Source organism: Enhydra lutris, unplaced genomic scaffold, assembly GCF_002288905.1.
Source record: "Enhydra lutris kenyoni isolate GAN:26980312 unplaced genomic scaffold, ASM228890v2 scaffoldscaffold14, whole genome shotgun sequence".
In the NCBI taxonomy this organism is placed as follows: domain Eukaryota; kingdom Metazoa; phylum Chordata; class Mammalia; order Carnivora; family Mustelidae; genus Enhydra; species Enhydra lutris.
Window position 1 is genome coordinate 38260902 of NW_019154098.1, and position 22335 is coordinate 38283236.

Consider the following 22335-nt stretch of genomic DNA (forward strand, 5'->3'; position numbering starts at 1 on the left):
GGGAGCCTGCTTCTCTCTCTCTCTCTCTCTCTCTGCCTGCCTCTCTGTCTACTTGTGATCTCTCTCTCTGTCAAATAAATAAATAAAAAAATCTTTTAAAAAAATGTACATTTCATAATAATATGAATATATTTAACACTAACTGAACTATACAATTTAAAGGTTAAGATGGTAATAGTAAAAAAAACAAACAAGATATGTAAAAGGCTATGAACGCATTACCAAATCCATTTCAATTTACGATGCAATGTAAATAATGAGTACAACAGTTATAATTTCATTTAGAAATAGATACAAAGGACTCATAAAACGTTTTTTAAATTAAAACTGAAGGAGGAACAGTGATATAATTAAAAATGCAACTGAAATTTTTGAAATTTAATCCTAAGTAAAGAAATTAGTTAGCATAGAGCATTCTCAAGAGAGCACTACCACAAACCAAGGTTTCCAGAGAAGTAAAAATAGTGAGCCTTCAAGAAGGAAGATACACAAATCATAAAGAATAAATACCTATGATCATAATTTCTGTGCCTCTGTCATACAATTTCATTGAGATCTTAAGCATTTTCCCTCATCTATATTCATCCTTAACAATTACTTTAAATCAATTATCAACTCTGATTTAAAGAGCACGACTAAATAGTAAGCAAGAGGTCAGAATATGGGGTTGATATGCATACAAGATTAAATTTACTTTTATCAAATGATTCTTTAGTAAACATTTTATTTGTTTTATCAAGAGGTGATGGGTGCCTGGGTGGCTCAGTTGGTTGAAGGACTGCCTTCAGCTCAGGTCATGATCCCACGACCTGGGATCAAGTCCCACATCTGGCTCCCCCTGCTCTGTGGGAAGCCTGCTTCTCCCTTTTCCTTTGCCTGCCACTCTCCATGCTTGTGCTCTGTCAAATTAGTAAATAAAATCTTTTTTTTTTAAAGAGGTAATAATTATATGGGGTGCCTGGATGGCTCAGTACATATTATGTGTCTGACTCTTAATTTCAGCTCAGGTCATGATCTCAGGGTCGTAAGAACTAGCCCTGCATCAAGGCTCCTCTGTGCTGGGCATGGACCTGCTTAAGACTGTCACTTTCCCTCTCCCTCTGCCCTCCACACCCACACACAAAAAAAGGTGATATTTATAAATCTTTATCTAAATTAATAGTTCAAGAGATCTAAAGAATAAAACTTAGCACAGTATCTAAAGGAAATAATACTGTATTAAAAATTCAATACTTAAGTTACAGATCAGCTTCCTATGTTACAAAAACTAAGCATAGGCATTTTTGGCATTTGATAAAGAAAATCTCAACAAAGTAAAAGGTTTGTGGATGCTGACAGGTGGAAGTTGAATAATTTCACAAAATAAACATAACAACAATACTTTAGGAAAAGTAAAATAACAAGTGTAAAACTCCAGAAAAATGCATGTTACCATTTTATTGTTGTTAAATATGGCCAGAAAATAGTACTTTTCCTCTAAACTATAAATGTTAGTTTGATATATATGTTAAGTTCCTTAAGGGTGAGGATCATGTCTAATTAATGTATCTACGCTCCATATCACAACAGAGTTTTGCCCAGTACAAACATTCAATAAGTGGTTTTTAATTTACTGAAAATATGAAACTTTTCCCAATATGCTTCAGAATACAGAAGTCATATGAAATAAAGCTTAGCATCTAAGGAAAAATATAAACTCTCCTGAAGATGGGACCGATCATCACAAACATTACAAGTTAACCAAGAAAATACCACTTAAATGCAATTATAAAGTGCTTTTCTTTTCAATTACACAAATGGGGATTTTAAAATTGTCTTATGGAAGAATATTTATGATCTTTATTTGCAGAGATGATCTAGCTGAGAGAGTGAGAGAAGGGAGAGGGAGAAAATTGAGATATATTTTGCAAGAATTCACTTTAAGAAAGAACATATTTTGTTCTTTATGGGTCTCTAGTGTTTTTGCAAGTCTTAAAAGTAAAGCAGTGAGTGCCTTTGTGCCCAGTTTTCAAGGATATTTGTACAGCATACAGACTCAAAAGACAGAGATACAGTCCTCCTTTTGAGCAAAGGCTTAGGCCTTGCAAGTTACAAATATTGCCTCCCTCCAAAGAAAATGGCAGGCATGTTTTCTACCGATTATAGCAAGTTCAGATTCCCTGATTTAGGGTTCCTCTCCTCTAACATAATCCACTGTGTATAGGTGGCATCTGACCTCCCTGGTGCCACCCTGTGGGAATGAGGCTTAGGACAGGGACACAAGAAAATGCTAATAACCTAAGTTACTGCTAATGCTGCAAGATAATAAAGTCCTTTGTCTCCATTCCAAGAGTCTCATGTCTTTGGCTGGCATTCATGAAACTGTGGCCTGGATAACCTGATAACTTACTTGAGCTTAGAGTTAGGGTAAAATCACAGACTCTTCAGAATTCTTGACACATACCTGTTACTGTTTTTGTTTTTATAGGGCTGCTGGCATATTCAGAGGCCTGATATGACTGCTGCTTTGCCAGGGGTGCACTTCCAACAGACACCTCATCGTCTTTCCTTCTGCTAATTGGCATAACAAGAGGAACAGCTACGACAGGCTGCTGGAGAGAGGCAAATGAAACACTGAATTATTTACTGTTTCTTAAGCAGTGAAGGTTAAACAGGGCGACACTGAGGAAAAGCCTTCATAAGTGGTGTTGAAGTTTATTATTTGAAATCAATCAGTCAATCTGTATCTTTCACAGTTTTCCCTCTCTCTTCATCTGTCTCTCTTATGCACACAGATTCACACAGGGACACTTAGTAGTTTCAGCATGAAATTACAATTCTGTATGAAACTAAGATAGCTTGAAAATAAATGAAATTTAAAATAAATTTCAGTAAGAAGCATAAAGATAATACGGTAAGGGCAAATCAAAACTAAAATCAGCTTTGAAAATCATGATTATTAGAAAATAAAAAGTTATCCTTATAAAATGATACTTTAGAGACATACTTGTATAAAGTGATTAATTACATGTTACAGTTCAACTTAATAAAGAATTGCTGAAAATCTCTACATTTTGTCTGACAAAGTGATATACGTAGCATATTTAAAAAGCACAGAAAAGTATCCACAGTTAGAGAAAGCTGGAAAACATTATGATCATATATTGAATGCATGAGTGCTGAATTGGACAATAAAGCAGCTGTTTCATCTTTATTCACTGAAATAAAGTCTGATGTTACTGCTGATGACGCCCAATACAATCTTGTCAGATTTTTGGCAAAAAAGAAAAAAAAAGGTATTTTTAAAGTTTGCTGCAGGATCAAAGATCAATGTTGAACTGGGTGGAAAACAATCATGAAATGTTGGGTTTTAGCCACAAATTGAAAAGGCAATTGCAGCGTGGGCAACAACAGCTGCTAACTGTAACACAGCTGTGTCCGATGGTAGCTCTGGAGGGGCTTGAGAGCAGCGCAGTTGCTCTCAACAGCACAACACCACATTCTTCAAGATCCAACTTTAAGGCTCACCCAACATTTATTACTTATTTAATATTAATTCAATTATGAAAACATGCCAATAAGAACATAGGTACATTATTTAACAATGCAGCAAATCAATCAAGCCATTAGACAGAGGGGGGGGAAAGGCAAAGTATTTTAAAGTTGCTACTTCAACTGAGTAAAAGGACAAGGAAGCTGATAATGAGAAAATGGAAAGGTTAAATATATTTGTGGGAAACATCACAATGTATAGTACCTACTTGCATATTAAGAATTTAGTAAAACTGATATTTATAAAATCTGAATAGGAAATCAGTATTTTAAGACCTAGACGAGAAATGTTCGACATATTGTTAAGTTTTGATGTATTTAAAATTCCTCAACTATAAAATATGGGAGTGGAGATGTCTACTTAAAAACCCCTATGTATTTAGTGATTCCATAATCCCCTGAATCTCTTGGCCATCATTTATAAACCATGTTCAAATTCAAATTAACGTATTAGAGAAAAATTATGTTCTGTATAGTATGATATTTAATTCAAGCAAAATAGCTGGAAGATGGGTGTCTGAGTGGCTCAGTGGGTTAAGCCTTTGCTTTCAGCTCAGGTCACGATCCCGGGGTCCTGGGATCGAGCCCCGCACTGGACTCTCTGCTCAGCAGGGAGCCCTCCTCCTCTCTGCCTGCCTCTCTGCCTACTTGTGATCTCTCTCTGCCAAATAAATAAATAGAATCTTAAAAAAAAAAAAAAAAGCTGAAGGATGAGATTCATAAGAGCCATAATATTGGTAATACCCAAAAACAAACAAACAAAAAACCCTTCCTTTTGGTGGCTGAAACTGGGTGCATTTTCACAAAGGCAACAATATATTAAAAGCCCTAACAAAACCCCTCCTAATAAGACAGCAGGCTCTGATATGTCTCCTACAGAACTGTATTCCAAATACCTACAACAGTGTCCAAAAGACTCTCCATAAATATTTGCTGAATGATTACTAATACAGAAACCACATGTCAGGTATGAAGAGATACTGGATATAGAGTAAAATGATTTGATTTCCTCCACTTTTCTGGAAATATGGCTATTCCAGTCAAAAATATAAAAATAAACAATAATTATTTTTAGCCAGCTTCCATGTTTCTACTAATATTCCTCTACCTACTGGTACTAGATATTTCCTCAAATATCAGTGTATGCTAGCCTCAGATTTCTCCTATCCTTGATGCATCAATATCCCATGATCTCAAAATACCTAAAAGCTTTTGCTGTTCTTCTCAGAAAACTCTCCCTCTTTATTAATTTAATATAAAACTCTCCCTCTTATTAATAAATGTAAAAATATAGGAAATTATAAAGAAAAACAACATCCACATTCTCATTATATCTAATAGTTACTGGCTCTTTACATTATTATCATATTTCCTTTTTTTAAAAAAAGAGACCAATGAAGTATTACAGATATGGCTAAAATCCCTCCAACTGCTAACCACCTGCCCATTTCTCCTGCAATCAACCACTATTATAATACTGATATAATCCATGAAATGCATGTTTTAACAACTATCTTTACTTACACATACTCATACACACCACTTATTTCACCATTTATTTATTTCTAAGGGTAGTTTTGGGAAAATGTATGTAAATGCTCTCATATTACATATATCCTTGGAAAATTGGTTTTTGCATTAGGTATAATTTGAGACATACATATTAAAACCTATTGTATAATCTCTACTAATAAATTATCGTATCATGTGAATACATCATACTTTTTTAATCTACTTCCTTACATTCATTCAAGTTGTCTCCAATTTTACATGACTGCAGTAAATACTGCACTAAGAGGCTCATCCATGACTCTTTAGGCTCCTATGAGTATATGTGTTAAAAGCATATCTTTATTAAAAAGTGGGATTTAGGGGCGCCTGGGTGGCTCAGTGGGTTAAAGCCTCTGCCTTCAGCTCAGGTCATGATCCCAGGATCCTGGGATCAAGTCCCACATCGGGCTCTCTGCTCAGCAGGGAGCCTGCTTCCTCCTCTCTCTGCCTGTCTCTCTGCCTGCTTGTGATCGCTGTCAAATAAATAAAAAATAAAAATAAATAAAAATAAAAATAAAAAGTGGGATTTAGGGCTTAGAGGCTATGTCTATTTTCAATTTTTTTTTAAATAAACTATAAGGACTAGAATTGGTTTTTTTTTAAGATTTTATTTATTTATTTGACACAGAGAGAGAGAGAGAGAGATCACAAGTAGGCAGAGAGGCAGGCAGAGAGAGAGGGGGAAGCAGGCTCCCTGCTGAGCAGAGAGCCCAATGTGGGGCTCAATCCCAGAACCCTGAGATCATGACCTGAGCCGAGGGCAGAGGCTTAACCCACTGAGCCACCCACATGCCCCAATGCCTATTTTCAATTTTACTGGATATTGCCAATTCATCGATTTTCACTCATTAACAGTAGTATGAGTTTATCCATTTTCTATTTTTTCACCACTACTGAATATTAGCATTTTTTACCCAATAGAGTTTAAAAAGTAAAGATGAGTAGTCATGAGTGATCATTATTAAAGCTGGATGATACAGTTACAGGGATCAATTACGCTATTCTCTCAATTACCCATGTTAAAAAAAAAGTAAGAATAAAATAGTAGGTTAAGTATATTTTTAAAAGTATATTTTTGAGATATTGATGAACCATAGTAAAATAGTAATACTGTGAAGTGCTGGTGAAAATGTAAACTGTAACCAACTGTGGAAGGTAAGTCACGATATAACAAAGGCTTCAAAATATTCGAAAATATATGCCTTTAACTAATATTTTTAAAAATTTACCTACTTATTTGAGAAAGAGAAAAAGGAAGCACAAGTGAGGGGGAGAGGGAGAGGGAGAAGCAGACTCCCTGCTGAGCAGGGAGCCTGACCTGGGGCTCAATCCCAGCAACCCAAGGTCATGACCGGCGCCAAAGGCAGACACTTAATCGAATGGGCCACCCAGGCCTCTCAATACATGCCTTTAACTATTAATTACACTTTCAAAAATATATTCTAAGTGAATACTTAGAAAAAAATCCAAAGATTTAGCTATGAAGATATTTATTCCAATATAATTTTAACTCTGGATGAGTAGGGTCATGGGTATTTGTATTACTTTTAAACAAAACTACTGTTTTGAACTTGGAAATTTTTTAAATATATATTTACATTTAATTTTAAATAGTTATAATAAAAATAAAATTAAATATAAAAATCTTTAAAGGTGGTTGTTATCAATCAAATGCATCGATCTACTTAAGACACTAGGACAAAAAAAAAGATGCTGGAACATTGTCTGATCTTCAGGGATATCTCTAGCATAACTTGACATAATTGCATCATTTATAAAATAACCAATGAGAATTTACAGTACAACAGGATATTATTCATCTATAAAAAAGAAGTCTTCTCATTTGTGACAATATGGATGGACCAGATAATAAGGTAGTTAGGCTAAGTGAAATAAGAGAAAGAAAAATACCATATTGATTTCACTTATAAATGGTATATTAAAAAAAAAAAAGACAAACTCATGGGGACAATTGAGGTGAATGGGGTCAAAAGGTACAAACTTCCACTTAAAAAACAAATAAGTCATGAGATGTAATGGACAGCAATATGACTATAGTTAAAAGTACCATATTGTATATTTAAAATTTGTGAAGAGAGTGGATCTTAAGCTCTTATCAAAAGGAAAAAAATCTGTAGTTGTCTGTAGTGACAGATGTTAACTACTTATTGTGATAATTTCAAAATATACACAAATATCAAATCACTATGTTGTACAACTGAAAACTAACATATCAATTATAGCTCAATTAAAAGAACTTACATCTAAAATATTTCTCAAATGCACCCTGACATTAGTGTCATTGACTGTTAAGGTGGATTTCTATGCAACTACTGGTGAAGCAGAGATGGTGGAAAGACTAGTTTAGGTGGTCCTGTTTTTTACTGGCCTGTTTGCCCTCATAGTGCCCGGATGTTCGTTCTGAATATCTGATGCATAAGAATTGCACAGTAAATGTTCACTTTCATTTTTATTATCTCTGTATTGCCTCTTCTTCTTTAGTTTTATTCAACATTCTGTTGAATAAACAGAATAGAAATCTCCTAAAATTCAAATCTCTTTATATCAGGTTCCTATAGCTCTTCTTTACCCTTCAGGATGAAGTCGCAAACACTCTGTATTAAAGAAAAAAAAAAATCTTTTATGAATTGGCTTCCAATTCCTACCAGTCTCTATAACAACTGGCTCTAGTCTGGAATCACTGAAGGTTCCTTTCTTAACAAATTAGTGGGGGGGTTTTGTTGTTGTTGTTGTTGTTGTTGTTTTTCCTCTGCTCACACAGTTCAGTCTAGAGCAACCTTCCCGGTCTGGTTTACTGCTGTAATGCTCAACTGTCTTAATTCCTCCTTTTAACAACCTCATCTGCCTGAGAGAACTATTCTTCTTTATCTTTTTCCACATAATCCTATTTAGATCTAATATAGCAATTTCTAAAAATGGCATTGCTATATTCCTTCATATTCCTAAATACAGTAAATAACTCTAGAGGAAGGGATATACTAAAAATTAACTTTTATTTCTGTAGCCCCAGTATCTAGCACAGTGCCTCATGGTCTCTAACAATTTGATAAAAAAAGAACAATGAAACTGGGGAATGGAAGCTGTAGTTTCAAATTAAGACAGGGTGAAGAAAATCCTTTAAAAGATACCCCTTGAGACATGGGTTGAAATATTCAGTCCATTTTTGTCTTATTTAATTATAAAATTGTGTATTTTTCTATCACCTAGCTTTAAGTTACTTCAGAAAAAAGATGCAGCACTCACTTTGGCAGCACATATACTAAAACTGGAACAATACAGAGAACATTAGCATGGCCCCTGTGCAAGGATGACAGGCAAATTCATGAATGTTTCATATTAAAACAAATACCAAGTCATTCCAATTACACTACTATAAAATTACAATTAAGTCAACAGGAAAATGCAATGCAAGGTAGCATAAATTTGGCCTGAAAAACATTTAGCTCTGCCATTTACTACATGTGACAATATGTAGGTAAATATCAATAAGCATCAGTTTCTTCATTTTTAAAATGGGAAAAATAAAACCCATCTCTAAGAATTCCATTTAAGCATCATGACATAGAAAATTACACTTAAGCATTCCAGGAACTACAATTAGGTACTCTTTACTTTGCAATTTATACCCTTTTACATAAGCATACATCCCAACTCTTTTATACCAACCATCCCAATCCAGGGGTTTGGCACACTATGAATACTTGTTGAGTAAACCTAAAGATGAAGAGGAAATACAGAGATAATAAAAACAAATGCTAACATTTTCTACGCAATTCTTACACATCAGACACTATGAAGGAAAGAAAGTTAGTAAAATAGAACTACCTAAACTAGTCTCTCCAGTGTTTCTGCTTTACCAGCAATTGCATAGAAATTCACTTCAATAGTCAATGAAACAGTAACTTACTGTTTAGAAATGAAAGAATAGAATTGCTTGAAAGGGGTAGAATGGAGGACAAAGGAATTGTGGTACATCCATTCAAAAAATCAATTCCAGGGGTGCCTGGGTGGCTCAGTGGGTTAAGCCTCTGCCTTCGGCTCAGGTCATGATCTCAGGGTCCTGGGATCGAGTAACGCATCATGCTCTCTGCTCTGCGGAGAGCCTGCTTCCCCCTCTCTCTCTGCCTGCCTCTCTGCCTACTTGTGATTTCTCTCTCTGCAAGTCAAATAAATAAATAAATAAAATCTTTAAAAAAAAATCAATTCCGACAATACATAACTGTAACAAATGACTAAGAAAAAGATTTATTCATTAAGAGTAAATTATAAAAATTTCTCACCTGCTGCATATGTCTACTGGTTCGTTTCTGTGGCTGATAAATGAGCCAGGTGTATAAGACTGGGTCAATATTAACTGCTACTCCTTGTACACTACAAAGAAGTACAGCACCTAAAAATCAAGATTTTAAAATTGTGTTAATTCCTCCTACAAAATAGTAAGCTTTATATCACTTCACACCAAGTAGGACAGCTGTAATAGAAAAGACAAATTAACAAGGGTGGACAAAACGATGTGGAGGAATTCCAGCCTCATATACTGCTCGTGGGAGCATAAAATGATGCAAATATTTTCAAAAACACTTTGGCATTTCCTCAAGAAGCAAAATATACAGTCACAATATGACCCAAGAATTTTATTCCTAGGTATGTACCAAGAGAACTAAAATCATATGTCCACTCAAAAGCTTGTACCCAACTTTTCAAAGCAGGATTCATAATAGCAAAACATGGGAATAACACAAATGTCCATGAATGGTTGAATGGATAAGCAAAATGTGGTAGAGCCATATAATGAAAAATTATTTGTCCATCACAATGAATAAAGTACTGATCCATGCCTGCACCACACCTTGAACACACGTTAAGTGAAAGAAGTCAGTCATAGAAAACCACAGACTGGATGATTCCACTTACATGAAATGGCTACAACAAGCAAAACCACGGAGAAAAAAGGTGGGATTAGCAGATGCCAATGCTTGGGGAGGGGGGATGGAAAGTAACTGCTAATAGGTACGCAGTTCTTTGGGGAGTGATTAAAATGTTCCAGAATTAGAAAATGGTGATTGTTGCACAACCTTGCAAATATACTAAAAACCATTAAATTACGCGCTTTAAAAATAATGAATTTTATGGAAAATGAATTATCTCATTAAAAGCGAATATGTCTACCACATGATTTCACTCATATGTGGAATTTAAGAAACAAAACAGATGAACATAGGGGAAGGGAAGGAAAAATAAAATAAGACAAAACAGAGATGGAGGCAAACCATAAGACTCCTAATTATAGGAAACTGGAGGGGAGGTTGCTGGAGGGGAGGGGCCTAGGGAATGGGGTAACTGGGTGATGGACACTGAGGAAAGCACTTGATGTAATGAGCACTGGGTGTTATGTGCAACCGATGAATCACTGAATTCTATCCCAGAAACTAATTATACAGTATAAGTTAACTAAACTGCATTTAAATATTAAAAAAATTTTTAAGTGAATATGTCTTTAATAATAAGAAGCTTTATTTTTTAGGCAAAAGCAATTTCTATATTGGTCATGAGAATAGAATATTATCTCCCTTTTTTGTTTATTTTACAAACTTAATTCACAATGTGAAAGGAAGGATTATTATAACCACTCAGTAAATCACTGCAAATTATAGCTTTTAACATACAGAAGCAAGAGATCTGCCTAGATGAAATACAGGCTAACATTCTGACATAAAACACAAAGCTGAAGTGTAACAAGTTGCAATTCCATTCTAACAAAGTATTTTAGTCCCTCAGTGATAAAAAGCAACTCACATCGAACTTAACTAAAGCATAATATCCCATTCATAATTTATGTGCAGGTTATGTGATACCATGAATACATTTTTGCATTTCTACATATATTTTTTGATAAAATATTATTAGCTCTGTTGAGATATATGGAGTACCAAGTAAGAGGTATTTGTCAATGTTGCTCTCAACTATATCTCCAGTATCTAGAAAAGTAACGGCCATATGGTAGGAACAGAGAGTCATAATAAAAGGTAGATGAGTTCTTGGATTAGGTACGAAAGCCCATTCATTCTATAACATTGCAGATTATTTAAACAATACAATTACTATTAGTACCAACTCCTATGAAAAGTGAACCACACAGAGTTAGAGATAGAAAGATGGAGGAGAGTAAGCAAGAGAAATATCCTCTTTTTAAAAACTTTTGCACAGAATTTTCAAATGAGCAAAAATTGTCATATGTATTCCTATTCCACATTTTGGTGCTTCTGAATGTTCAGTGTAGATTCTTGGGCAGCATTCAGAGACAACAGAAATCCCACCCACTTGTAACTTCCCAAATGTAACACTTCCCACATGTAACAATGTGTGTGCTCCTGAGCAATGAGTCACTCAAATACATATCAGGAAGGAATGAATAGGAGAAGATAAATACAGGATGACTGGAAAAGGGGAATCATAACTGAAGTCAATTAGAAAATATAATTTAATATATATATTTTTCCTATAGAATATATAAGAAGTATTAAAATCTTTTAAAGAAATTAATTGCATACTTTTAAATGGAGAGTTTAAAATTCTTATTTAAATTCAAGAATATATAATTCAATCTTAAAAGTTAAAAGATTTTTCTAAATTCCATATAAAGAAATGAAATTACAGTTAGGTTTAAATTACTGTGAAGTGTTTTTTGCCACATAAGCCCACTGTAATATAATTTGTTTTAATTTAATAAATTTAATTAATTTAATTAATTTAATAATAAAATTTAATTTAATAATTTTACAATAAGAAATGTGTTCCACAAAAAGGAACTGCAATAAGAAAGAAGAATGTGGGGTCTAGGAGACAAAAGATCCAATACTGGAGAAAAGTGACAGGACTCCCCAAACAACAGTAATTTAGTGACAGGTACGTGAAAAATGTAGTAACAATATTTAAGATACATTTATTATTTATTTTTGAGAGAGAGAGAGAGAGCAGTGGAAGGGGCAGAGGGAGAAGGAGAGCGAGGACCCCAAACAGGCTCCATGCTCAGCACAGAGCCGCGCTGAGCTGGATGCAGATCTCCATCTTGTGACCCTGAACTGAAATCAAGAGTCAAACCCTTAACCAACTGAGCCACCCAGGCCCCAGAAAAGCAATAAAACACAATTATTAAATACAGGAAAAACACATGCTATAAAGAATATGATAACTAATCACAGCATACAACATGACTGTACCATGAATAATATTTATAAAGAGAAATATGTAAGTTCTGAAAAAAAAGATGCACTGATTAATCAAACATGATATAACAATTTTGAGAGTAGGTATATATAAGAAGAATGTGAGATGTGAGCAGGACAGAGTGAAAGTTGGCTAAATATCATTTTCCAGAGTAAGATATTAATAAATTTTGCTCTAAAGTAACCAAGAAAGAGCAAGAGAAGTCATATTATTTAAAAATATGGAAGTAAACACCAAAATAATTATTGAAAATATTTGAGAGGTGTTACCTCTTGAAAAGGGCACATAAAAAAAGAACAGTTGCCATGAGAGAGAATACAATTAGGATTCTTAAATGGGGGTCAAGAGAAAAGAGTGGTAGATGAGACTTCAATTTTCTTGCTGAGGAGTGTCTCTCTAGCCATTAGTAAAAAGCAGAATAAAATTTTCTGTTTGAAAAGTCTCTAATTCACTATCATGTAACCACCACAAATTATGATCTGTAAAGGGTTCTCTTCACCAAAAATCAGCAAGCACTACAGAAAGCAAGCCATTAAGAGAGAGTCAGAAAAAGCAACAAACAACAAATTTAGACTTTCAAGTACTGCAGATAGCCAAATACAGAAAATAAACACCTATGTATAAACTATTTAAAATATAAAAGTATGGTATCACACAGAGTATCAAAAAAGAGAAAGTATCAGGAAAGAACATACTTTAAAGAAAAACAAACTATAAAAATGACATAGTTAATTGTTGGTGTAAAAAACACATTGGGCAGGCTAGACAGATCAGCTATAGCTGAAGAGGAAAAAAAGTGAAATGGGGAAAGCATATGAGCTCATTTAGAATGCATCCAAAACAGAAAAATGAAAAATGGTTATGAAAATGAGGTTAAGAGATATGAGTACCAAGTAAGAAGATCAAACATGTCCAGAGGGAGATACCCAAAAATGGGGAAGAGGCAATATTATTAAAAACTTAACAGCTGAGAATTTTACAAAATTGTTGAAAGACAATAAGCCTCAAACCAAAAAAAAAAAAAAAACAAAAAAAAAACCAAACCAACTCAATAAAACCAAAACATATAAAGCATTTTAAAACTACAATGAGATTATCACCTAACACCTGTGAGAATAACTAAAATCAACAACACAAGAAATAACGGTTGGCAAGGATGCGGAGAAAAGGAAGCCTCCTTGCACTGCTGGTGGGAATGGAAACTGGTCCAGCCACTGTGGAAAACAGTATGAAAGATCCTCAAAAAGTTGAAAATAGGGGTGCCTGGGTGGCTCAGTGGGTTAAGCCTCTGCCTCAGCTCAGGTCATGGTCTCAGGGTCCTGGGATCGAGCCCCACATCGGGCTCTCTGCTCAGCAGGGAGCCTGCTTCCCACTCTCTCTGCCTACTTGTGATCTCTTTCTCTGTCAAATGAATAAATAAAATCTTAAAAAATAAAAGTTGAAAATAGAACAAACTACCCTATGACCCAGGAATTGCACTACGAGGTATTTACCCAAAGCATACAGAAATACTAATTTGAGGGGATACAGGCACCCCGAAGTTTACAGCAGCATTATATACAATGGCCAAATTGTGGAAACAACCCAAATGTCCACTGACTGATGAATGGAATGGAATGGAATGGAATGAATGGAAGATATGCACACAATGGAATATTAGCCATAAAAAGGAATGAAATACTGCCATTTGTTAGGGAGCATTATGCTAGGTGAAATAAGTCATAGAAAAACAAATACCATATGACTAAATTCAAATGTGGAATTTAAGAAACAAATAACTATTAGGGAAAAAAGAGAGAGAGAGGCAAACCAAGAAACAGACTCTTAACTATAGAAAACAAACTGATGGTTACCAGACGGGAAGTGGGTAAGGGGGTGGGTAAAATAGATGATGGGGATTAAGGGGTTATCTGTGATGAGCACGGGGTGTTGTATGGAATTGTTGAAACGCTAAATCGTACACCTGAAACTAATATTAAACTGTAAGTTAACTAACTGGAAATTAAATGAAACATAAAAAAAATAAACATAAACATATTTTGTTAAACTAATTAGAAAGAAGCTACAAACACTGAAGGGAAAAGAAGATTTTTTTAAAAAGCACCCTGAACAACAAGAATGATCATCTGGGGATTAAAAGCAAAGACAATCAACTTCTCAGCAAAAAAATAAATGGAATTGAGTATATGATTTTACTTCAAAATTTACGTGTTATATATATTCTTTTGTATGTACAAAGTGTTCTGTTTAAAAGATAATGAAGAAAACACAGAAATTATATGTAATTTTAAAAACAAATATATCAGGATAAGTTTGTTCTAATATTATGCATCTCAAGTACAAGGCACATACAAACATTTTTTATTTTTACTTTTTTGGGGGGGAAGAAATCATTTTTTATTATTTATTAACATTAAATACAATGTGATGTGCATCACAGAGATTCTATCAAGAGATGCAAAGACAAAGAAATCTCACCCTTTTTCATAGCCATGCAGACAAAACTCACTACATACATATTCTCAGGATAAACACAAACTTCTTTTAATTATGATGAAAAATACACCCACAAACCCTATACAAACAAAGCAGTTTATAAATTTAATAGTATGACAACTTCAAAGGACAAAAGTAAATTAGAAAATTACAGACATTCTCCATATTGGGCAAGTTATTGTAAAAGTCCTTTCAGCTGTGTCAAAAATTAAATGTGTTGGGTAAGTTTTTTATAAAACTTTCTCAGTGAATTAGTAGCATTCCTTTTTAATTGAGATTTTATAGAAAGGAAAAGGAAAACAAATGCATCAAATATTTTCATGTGAAAACTAACCTTTAAAGCCTTATTTTATTATAAAGAAGTTAAAATACTTCAACAAATGTTCATGAAAGTTATAGATTACATTATATCAGAGATGACTGACTGACACATAGCCAGACTGGACCTCTGTGAATGTTAAATAGGTGATAAAAGAGAATAATCTATTAATTTAATATCAAATTAGTTAAAATTATAAAGTTCTTTTAAATTTAAAGGGATATTTTCATATTATACTCAATTCAGGGGACGTCACCTTTAAAAATAACACACAAGTTCTGACATGTAAGCACACAGACAACTGGTCTGATTCTGAGTTTATTCAGAACAGATTCCTCATAAATCACTAAAACTTGGAAATATACTATTCTGTTTAATTTTAGCCTGGGAGACAACTAATAAGAAAAGTGTGCTTTATTTCTCTGCTCACTGCCAAAAATGGCTCCTTTACGCACATTCCACCCAGACTTCACAAATTAGTTAAACCAAGGCACCACTGTCATTTCAGTTACATCCTAAGCTGAAAATGAAATGAAAATGAAAAAAGAGTGAGAGACCAAAGGTGCATAGAATTACAATTAAATATACAGGCTTCTTGTCAGCTATAGAAACTCTGTCAAGCCAATGAGATGGTCTTGTGAAATACTGAGGTATAAAAGTGGGCAAGTACCCTGCATTTTATGTTAAACCAATGAATGAGACAAAAACACAGACATATTCATCTTCATCTAAGCTTCAGTGGCTAAAACTCACTATTTTTCTATTACATAGCTATAGTAAATTAAGGGCATTTTAGATTCATACAGCTCTTAAGAAATTATTTGCTGCTTTAATTTTTAAGAATAATTTCAAGAATTTTAGCCTGTTAAATAAACAAAAAAGAAAGAATCAAAAACATGAGTGGAGAATAAAGGCAAGATAGAGTAATCACAGACAAGAAATGACAGAGCAGGGATGAGCTGCCAACCACGGGTAACTTTAGCCAAGGTAATTGTCAAGTTTAGTATAAATGAATCATAAGACTTTTAGGTATGTGAATACGGTAGCTCATGTTACTTAATTAAAAATTATTATGCTTTCCCATAGGATATAGAAAATCACAGAACTCTATTCCATCAGGGCAAAAACAAGCCATATAATGCTTTTCAACTCATCAAAGCTTTTCAACATTCATAATACAGCAGGGTTTGCAAAGAAACCTAATGAACAAAAATCCTAAAAGTGAAAGGCCCTAGGCAGGAAAGAATGAATAGTGGCTTTCATTCTTGGTAGAAATTGGCAGAAACTCCAACTTCGCAGAAGTTGGAGAAGAAACATGTTGTTAAGAAGAGAAATGTTAACAAATGTTTAAAGATGAGTTGGGGACTGGCACGACAATTTAGAATCCCTGAGAATACCAGACACAAGAGGAGTGTACCCACCTGACATCTCTTTTCAACAAACCTCCACCAAATACTCATGAGAATGGCAGGGCACAGGACTGGAGAAATGAGGAGGACCCCAGTAACATGCAGGCACATGGAGCCTGATGACTTCTGAGAGCAGAGAAGGAAACTAAAGGAAATCCCACAGTCGTTGTGAACTTTTCAGTGAGCACCAATCAGGGCTATCTGTGACTAGGAGAAGAAAAGAGGAACTAAGATAGATCCCCCTAGAGGCAAATAATAACAAGCAAACAAGGCATGTTAGGTCTGTGCATACAGGTAAGAACTAAGAGCAAAATCACAAACCAATCACAAAGAACTAAGAGCAAAATCACAAACCAAGGTAACCAAGGGGTTACCTTGAACCGGTCACAGGCTCAAAAAATGTGAAGCCTACAGCGAGCTCAACATAAGTAAAGCAAGAACCAGACCCACGTCACCTAGAGAATAAAAACAAAGATCATAAAGCATAGAGAATATAGTCAATAATATTTTAGTAATGTTCTATGGTGACAGACCGAAACTACACTTAACAGGGTAAGCATGGTAAAATGTACACAATTGTTGAACCACTATGTCATGAACCTGTAAATAACAATGTATGTCAACTATACTTCAATTATAAAAACTAAAAAATAAAGAGAAAGGAAAAAAAGAAAGCAAAAGCCAGACACAACTCAACTATACTAATTACATTACAGAAGAAGAAGCATGTTCTTTTATGAGCATAAACGTTTTTCTACCACAGGCACTATTATTCCTTTTTATATACAACGTTTGGCATTCATTTTAAAAAATATGAAGCACAGTAATAGAAAAACAAATAACTCATTATCAAAAAAGAAAACAGTCAATAGCCCGAGTTCAAAAGGGAGCATAAATACTGGAATTATGAAAGATTTTAAAACTCTGATAAATATTTTAAAGAATACAGTGAAAAAGGTAGACGGTATGCATGAACCAAAGAAGAACTGCAGTAGAGAGAGAAATTATGAAAAAGCAATAAACGGAAACGTTAGGATTTAAAATGTAATAATGGGGACACCTGGGTGGCTCAGTGGGTTAAAGCCTCTGCCTTCGGCTTAGGTCATGATTTCAGGGTCCTGGGATCGAGTCCCGCATCGGGCTCTCTGCTCAATGGGGAGCCTGCTTCCCCCCCCACCTGCCTGCCTCTCTGCCTACTTGTGATCTCTCTCTCTGTCAAATGAATAAATAAAATCTTTAAAAAAAATGTAATATTGGAAGTGAAGAATTCTTTGAAAATTTCTTTTCAAAACTTATAAACAATATCAACTGACAGGTTAAAAGAAAAAAATAGGCAAACTCCAAGAGGAATAATTAAAAAGAAAAACAGATCTAGCCACATCATGATCAAACTGCAGGAAACCAAAGCCAGAAAAAATTTTTTGAAGTCACTCAGGAAAAAATAAATATATAAGGGAACTATGATTAAGGATAACTCCTCATCAGGAATAATGCCGATACAGAGACAATGGAACAGTATCTTTAAAGTGCTAAAATAAGAAAAGACAACCTAGGTTTATATGCCCGCTGGACATATGCTTTAAAAATGAAGACAAAACAAAACAATGAAAACAATTTGTCTTCTAAAAACCTGCACTACTAGAAATCAAGAGAAATGCTTTAGAATGAAAGGAAATATACCGGATAGAAATTCAATTCTAGAAAAGGAATCAAGAACACCAGAAAGATTAAATATGTAAATAAAGAGTATATTAAAAATATGGTATTTTTATTTATATATACAGTTACACTTATATTTATATACAGACACACATGCAAATATATATTATATATATAAATATATATATTTAAATCTCCTTTGAAACACTCATGACTATTTAGAGTAGGAATAATAACAATGCAATATGGCGTTCAATTACACAAAGAAATAAATATATGCCCATACAGCAGAAACAACAGGATGGTGGTAACTTGGAAGTAAAACAGTGTAATTAGGCATTTGTCTTATTTTTCAGTTTATTGTGGATTCTGTCATTGTCCTCTAAACTTAGCAATTTTACCATTAAGTCTAATTCACATCATATAAAAATATTTATCTTTTAAAGATTTTATTTACTTATTTGACAGAGAGAGCATGAGCAGGGAGGAGGGGTAGAGGGAGAGGGAGAAGCAGGCCCTGCGGAGCAGGGAGCCCAATAAGGCACTCAACCCCAGGACAATGGGATCATGACCTGAGCCGAAGGCAGCTGTTTAACCAAATGAGCCCCCCAGGTGCCCATAAAAATATTTATTAAGCACTTATTTATGTATGTATGTATGTACTTTCTTCTTTCCATTTAACCAAATTTCATGTACCCTTTGATTCAAATTAGCTTAGCTTCCACCATTAAGACTTCCTACTACCACTGATCTTTCCATTCTCTGGCGAAGTACAACAATGAGAATATAGAGCTCAGCCACTGACTCAATTCAGCTTTCTCAGTAAATAAGAATTAAATCATTTCAGAACAAGGATGACAGGGGAGGTTATGAGTGCTTTAGACAACAGCCTAATGTGTGAAACACTGACACATGCTCACTTTGCAACATGAAGAAGCTATCTGTATTCCTTGGTCATAAACTGAAAGGGAGACAGCTCATCCTGTTGCACATTTTTCTTCAGTCCAGTTCAGGGGCAGAGAAGGCATAAGACTTGGAATCATCAAGACCGTGTGTGTGTTTTTCTTTTTCCTATAACAAAATGTGTTTGTTCTTTTCCATTCTCTCAAGATCAAATGTATGTTAGTCAATTTTATCAGACATTAAGTTAATAACTGGTCTCCTTCTATCTGACTCGTGTGTCTTATTTCTCAATTGGCAAATAATTCACAAATGAGATTTAATAGTAATCTCAAACTGTGTCAGCAATTAATAATTGGTGGTATTTCAAAGTTTTCTCCTCCACCTCCACATTCAAGACATAAAACTCTAAAACTATATATATATATATATATATAAAATAAAAAGAGCATTTTTCACAGAACTAGAACAAATAATCCTAAAATTTGCATGGAACCACAAAAGACCCTAAACTGTCAGAACGTCACAGTTCCAGACTTCAAGTTATATTACAAAGCTGCAGTAACCAAAACAGTATGATACCATTTGGGGCACAAAAATAGACACATAGATTAATGGAAAAGAATAGAAAGTCCAAAAGAAAACCCACAATTATACGGTCAATTAATCTTTAACAAAGCAGGAAAAAGTATCCAATGGAAAAAAGAGAGTCTATTCAAAAAATGGTTTTGGGTAGGGAGGAGTCAAGATGGTGGAGAAGTAGCAGGCTGAGACTACTTCAGGTAACAGAGATCAGCTAGATAGCTTATCTAAAGATTGCAAACACCTACAAATCCACTGGGAGATCAAAGAGAAGAACAGCAATTCTAGAAACAGAAAATCAACCACTTTCTGAAAGGTAGGACTGGCAGAGAAGTGACTCCAAAGCGATGGGAAGATAGACTGTGGGGGTAGGGACTGGCTCCCGGCAAGCAGCGGAGCAACGGAGCACAAAATCAGGACTTATAAAAGTTTGTTCCACTGAGGGACATCGCTCCAGACGCTAAACGGGGGTGAAGACCACGCGGGGTCAGCATGGCCTCAGGTCCCGCAGGGTCACAGAAGGACGGGGGTGACTGAGTGTCGCAGAGCTTGCAGGTATTAGAACAGGGAAGCCGGCTACAGAGACAGAGCCGAGGAGTGAGCTCACAGCTCGGGGTTACCTTGAACCGGTCACAGGCTCAGTGAACCGGTCACAGGCTCAGTGAGCTCGGAGCGCTGCTGGAGGCCAGGCAGATGGGAGTAATTGGGCACTGTTTTCTGAGGGCTCACTGAGGAGTGGGGCCCCAAGCTCTCGGCTCCTCCGGGCCAGAGACTGGGAGGCCGCCATTTTCATTCCCAACCTCCGAAACTCTACGGAAAGCGCTCAGGGAACAAAAGCTCCCGAAAACAAACCCGAGCGGATTACTCAGCCTGGCCCATAGTAAGGGCGGTGCAATTCCACCTGGGACAAAGACACTTGAGAGTCACTACAACAGGCGCCTCCCACAGAAGATCAACAAGAAATCCAGCCGGGACCAAGATCACCTACCAAGGAGTGCAGTTTCAATACCAAGGAGAGCGGCGGAATTCCAGAGGAGGAGAAAGCAAAGCAAAGAACTCATGGCTTTCTCCCCATGATTCTTTAGTCTTGCAGTTAATTCAATTTTTTTTTCTCTCTTCCTCTGCTAAATTTTTTTTAACTTTTACCCTTTTCTTTTTTAATGTTTTTAACTAGTTTATCTAATATATATATATTCTTTTCTTTTTTATTTTTTCTTTATTCGTTTTCTTTTTTTAATTGTTTCTTTCTTTTTTTTTTTTTTTCTTTCTGAACCTCTTTTTATGCCCATTCTCACCCCTCACGATTTGGGATCTCTTCTGATTTGGTTAAAGCATATTTTCCTGGGGTTGTTGCCACCCTTTTAGTATTTTACTTGCTCCTTCATCTACTCTTACCTGGACAAAATGACAAGGTGGAAAAATTCACCACAAAAAAAAGAACAAGAGGCAGTACCAAAGGCTAGGGACCTAATCAATACAGACATTGGTAATATGTCAGATCTACAGTTCAGAATGACGATTCTCAAGGTTCTAGCCGGGCTCGAAAAAGGCATGGAAGATATTAGAGAAATCCTCTCGGGAGATATAAAAGCCCTTTCTGGAGAAATAAAAGAACTAAAATCTAACCAAGTTGAAATCAAAAAAGCTATTAATGAGGTGCAATAAAAAATGGAGGCTCTCACTGCTAGGATAAATGAGGCAGAAGAAAGAATTAGCGATATAGAAGACAAAATGACAGAGAATAAAGAAGCTGAGCAAAAGAGGGACACACAGCTACTGGACCACGAGGGCAGAATTCGAGAGGTAAGTGACACCATAAGACGAAACAACATTAGAATAATTGGGATTCCAGAAGAAGAAGAAAGAGAGAGGGGAGCAGAAGGTATATTGGAGAGAATTATTGGAGAGAATTTCCCCAACATGGCAAAGGGAACAAGCATCAAAATCCAGGAGGTGCAGAGAACCCCCCTCAAAATCAATAAGAATAGGTCCACACCCCATCACCTAATAGTAAAATTTACAAGTCTTAGTGACAAAGAGAAAATCCTGAAAGCAGCCCGGGAAAAGAAGTCTGTAACATACAATGGTAAAAATATTAGATTGGCAGCAGACTTATCCACAGAGACCTGGCAGGGCAGAAAGAGCTGGCATGATATATTCAGAGTACTAAATGAGAAAAACATGCAGCCAAGAATACTATATCCAGCTAGGCTATCATTGAAAATAGAAGGAGAGATTAAAAGCTTCCAGGACAAACAAAAACTGAAAGAATTTGCAAACACCAAACCAGCTCTACAGGAAATATTGAAAGGGGTCCTCTAAGCAAAGAGAGACCCTAAAAGTAGTAGATCAGAAAGGAACAGAGACAACATACAGTAACAGTCACCTTACAGGCAATACAATGGCACTAAATTCATATCTCTCAATAGTTACGCTGAATGTTAATGGGCTAAATGCCACAATCAAAAGACACAGGGTATCAGAATGGATAAAAAACCAAAACCCATCTATATGTTGACTACAAGAAACTCATTTTAAACCCGAAGACACCTCCAGATTTAAAGTGAAGGGGTGGAAAAGAATTTACCATGCTAATGGACATATGAAGAAAGCAGGGGTGGCAATCCTTATATCAGATCA

The 22335-nt window shown here is 35.3% G+C and overlaps 1 protein-coding gene across 5 annotated transcripts in view; it reads right to left on the minus strand.

Moving 5' to 3' along the window:
* Nucleotides 1-22335, minus strand: part of LOC111146810 (vacuolar protein sorting 13 homolog B) — a 755552-nt gene that overhangs the window by 426185 nt on the left and 307032 nt on the right. For 4 of the 5 annotated variants that reach the window (XM_022502501.1, XM_022502500.1, XM_022502503.1 and 1 more), the window contains 2 exons: nt 9384-9493; nt 2444-2591 (listed from right to left, as the gene is read on the minus strand). In XM_022502501.1, the coding sequence (XP_022358209.1) occupies nt 2444-2591; nt 9384-9493 (258 nt within the window). The remainder of the gene's footprint in view (nt 1-2443; nt 2592-9383; nt 9494-22335) is intronic. The other variant, XM_022502502.1, reaches the window with a different exon arrangement.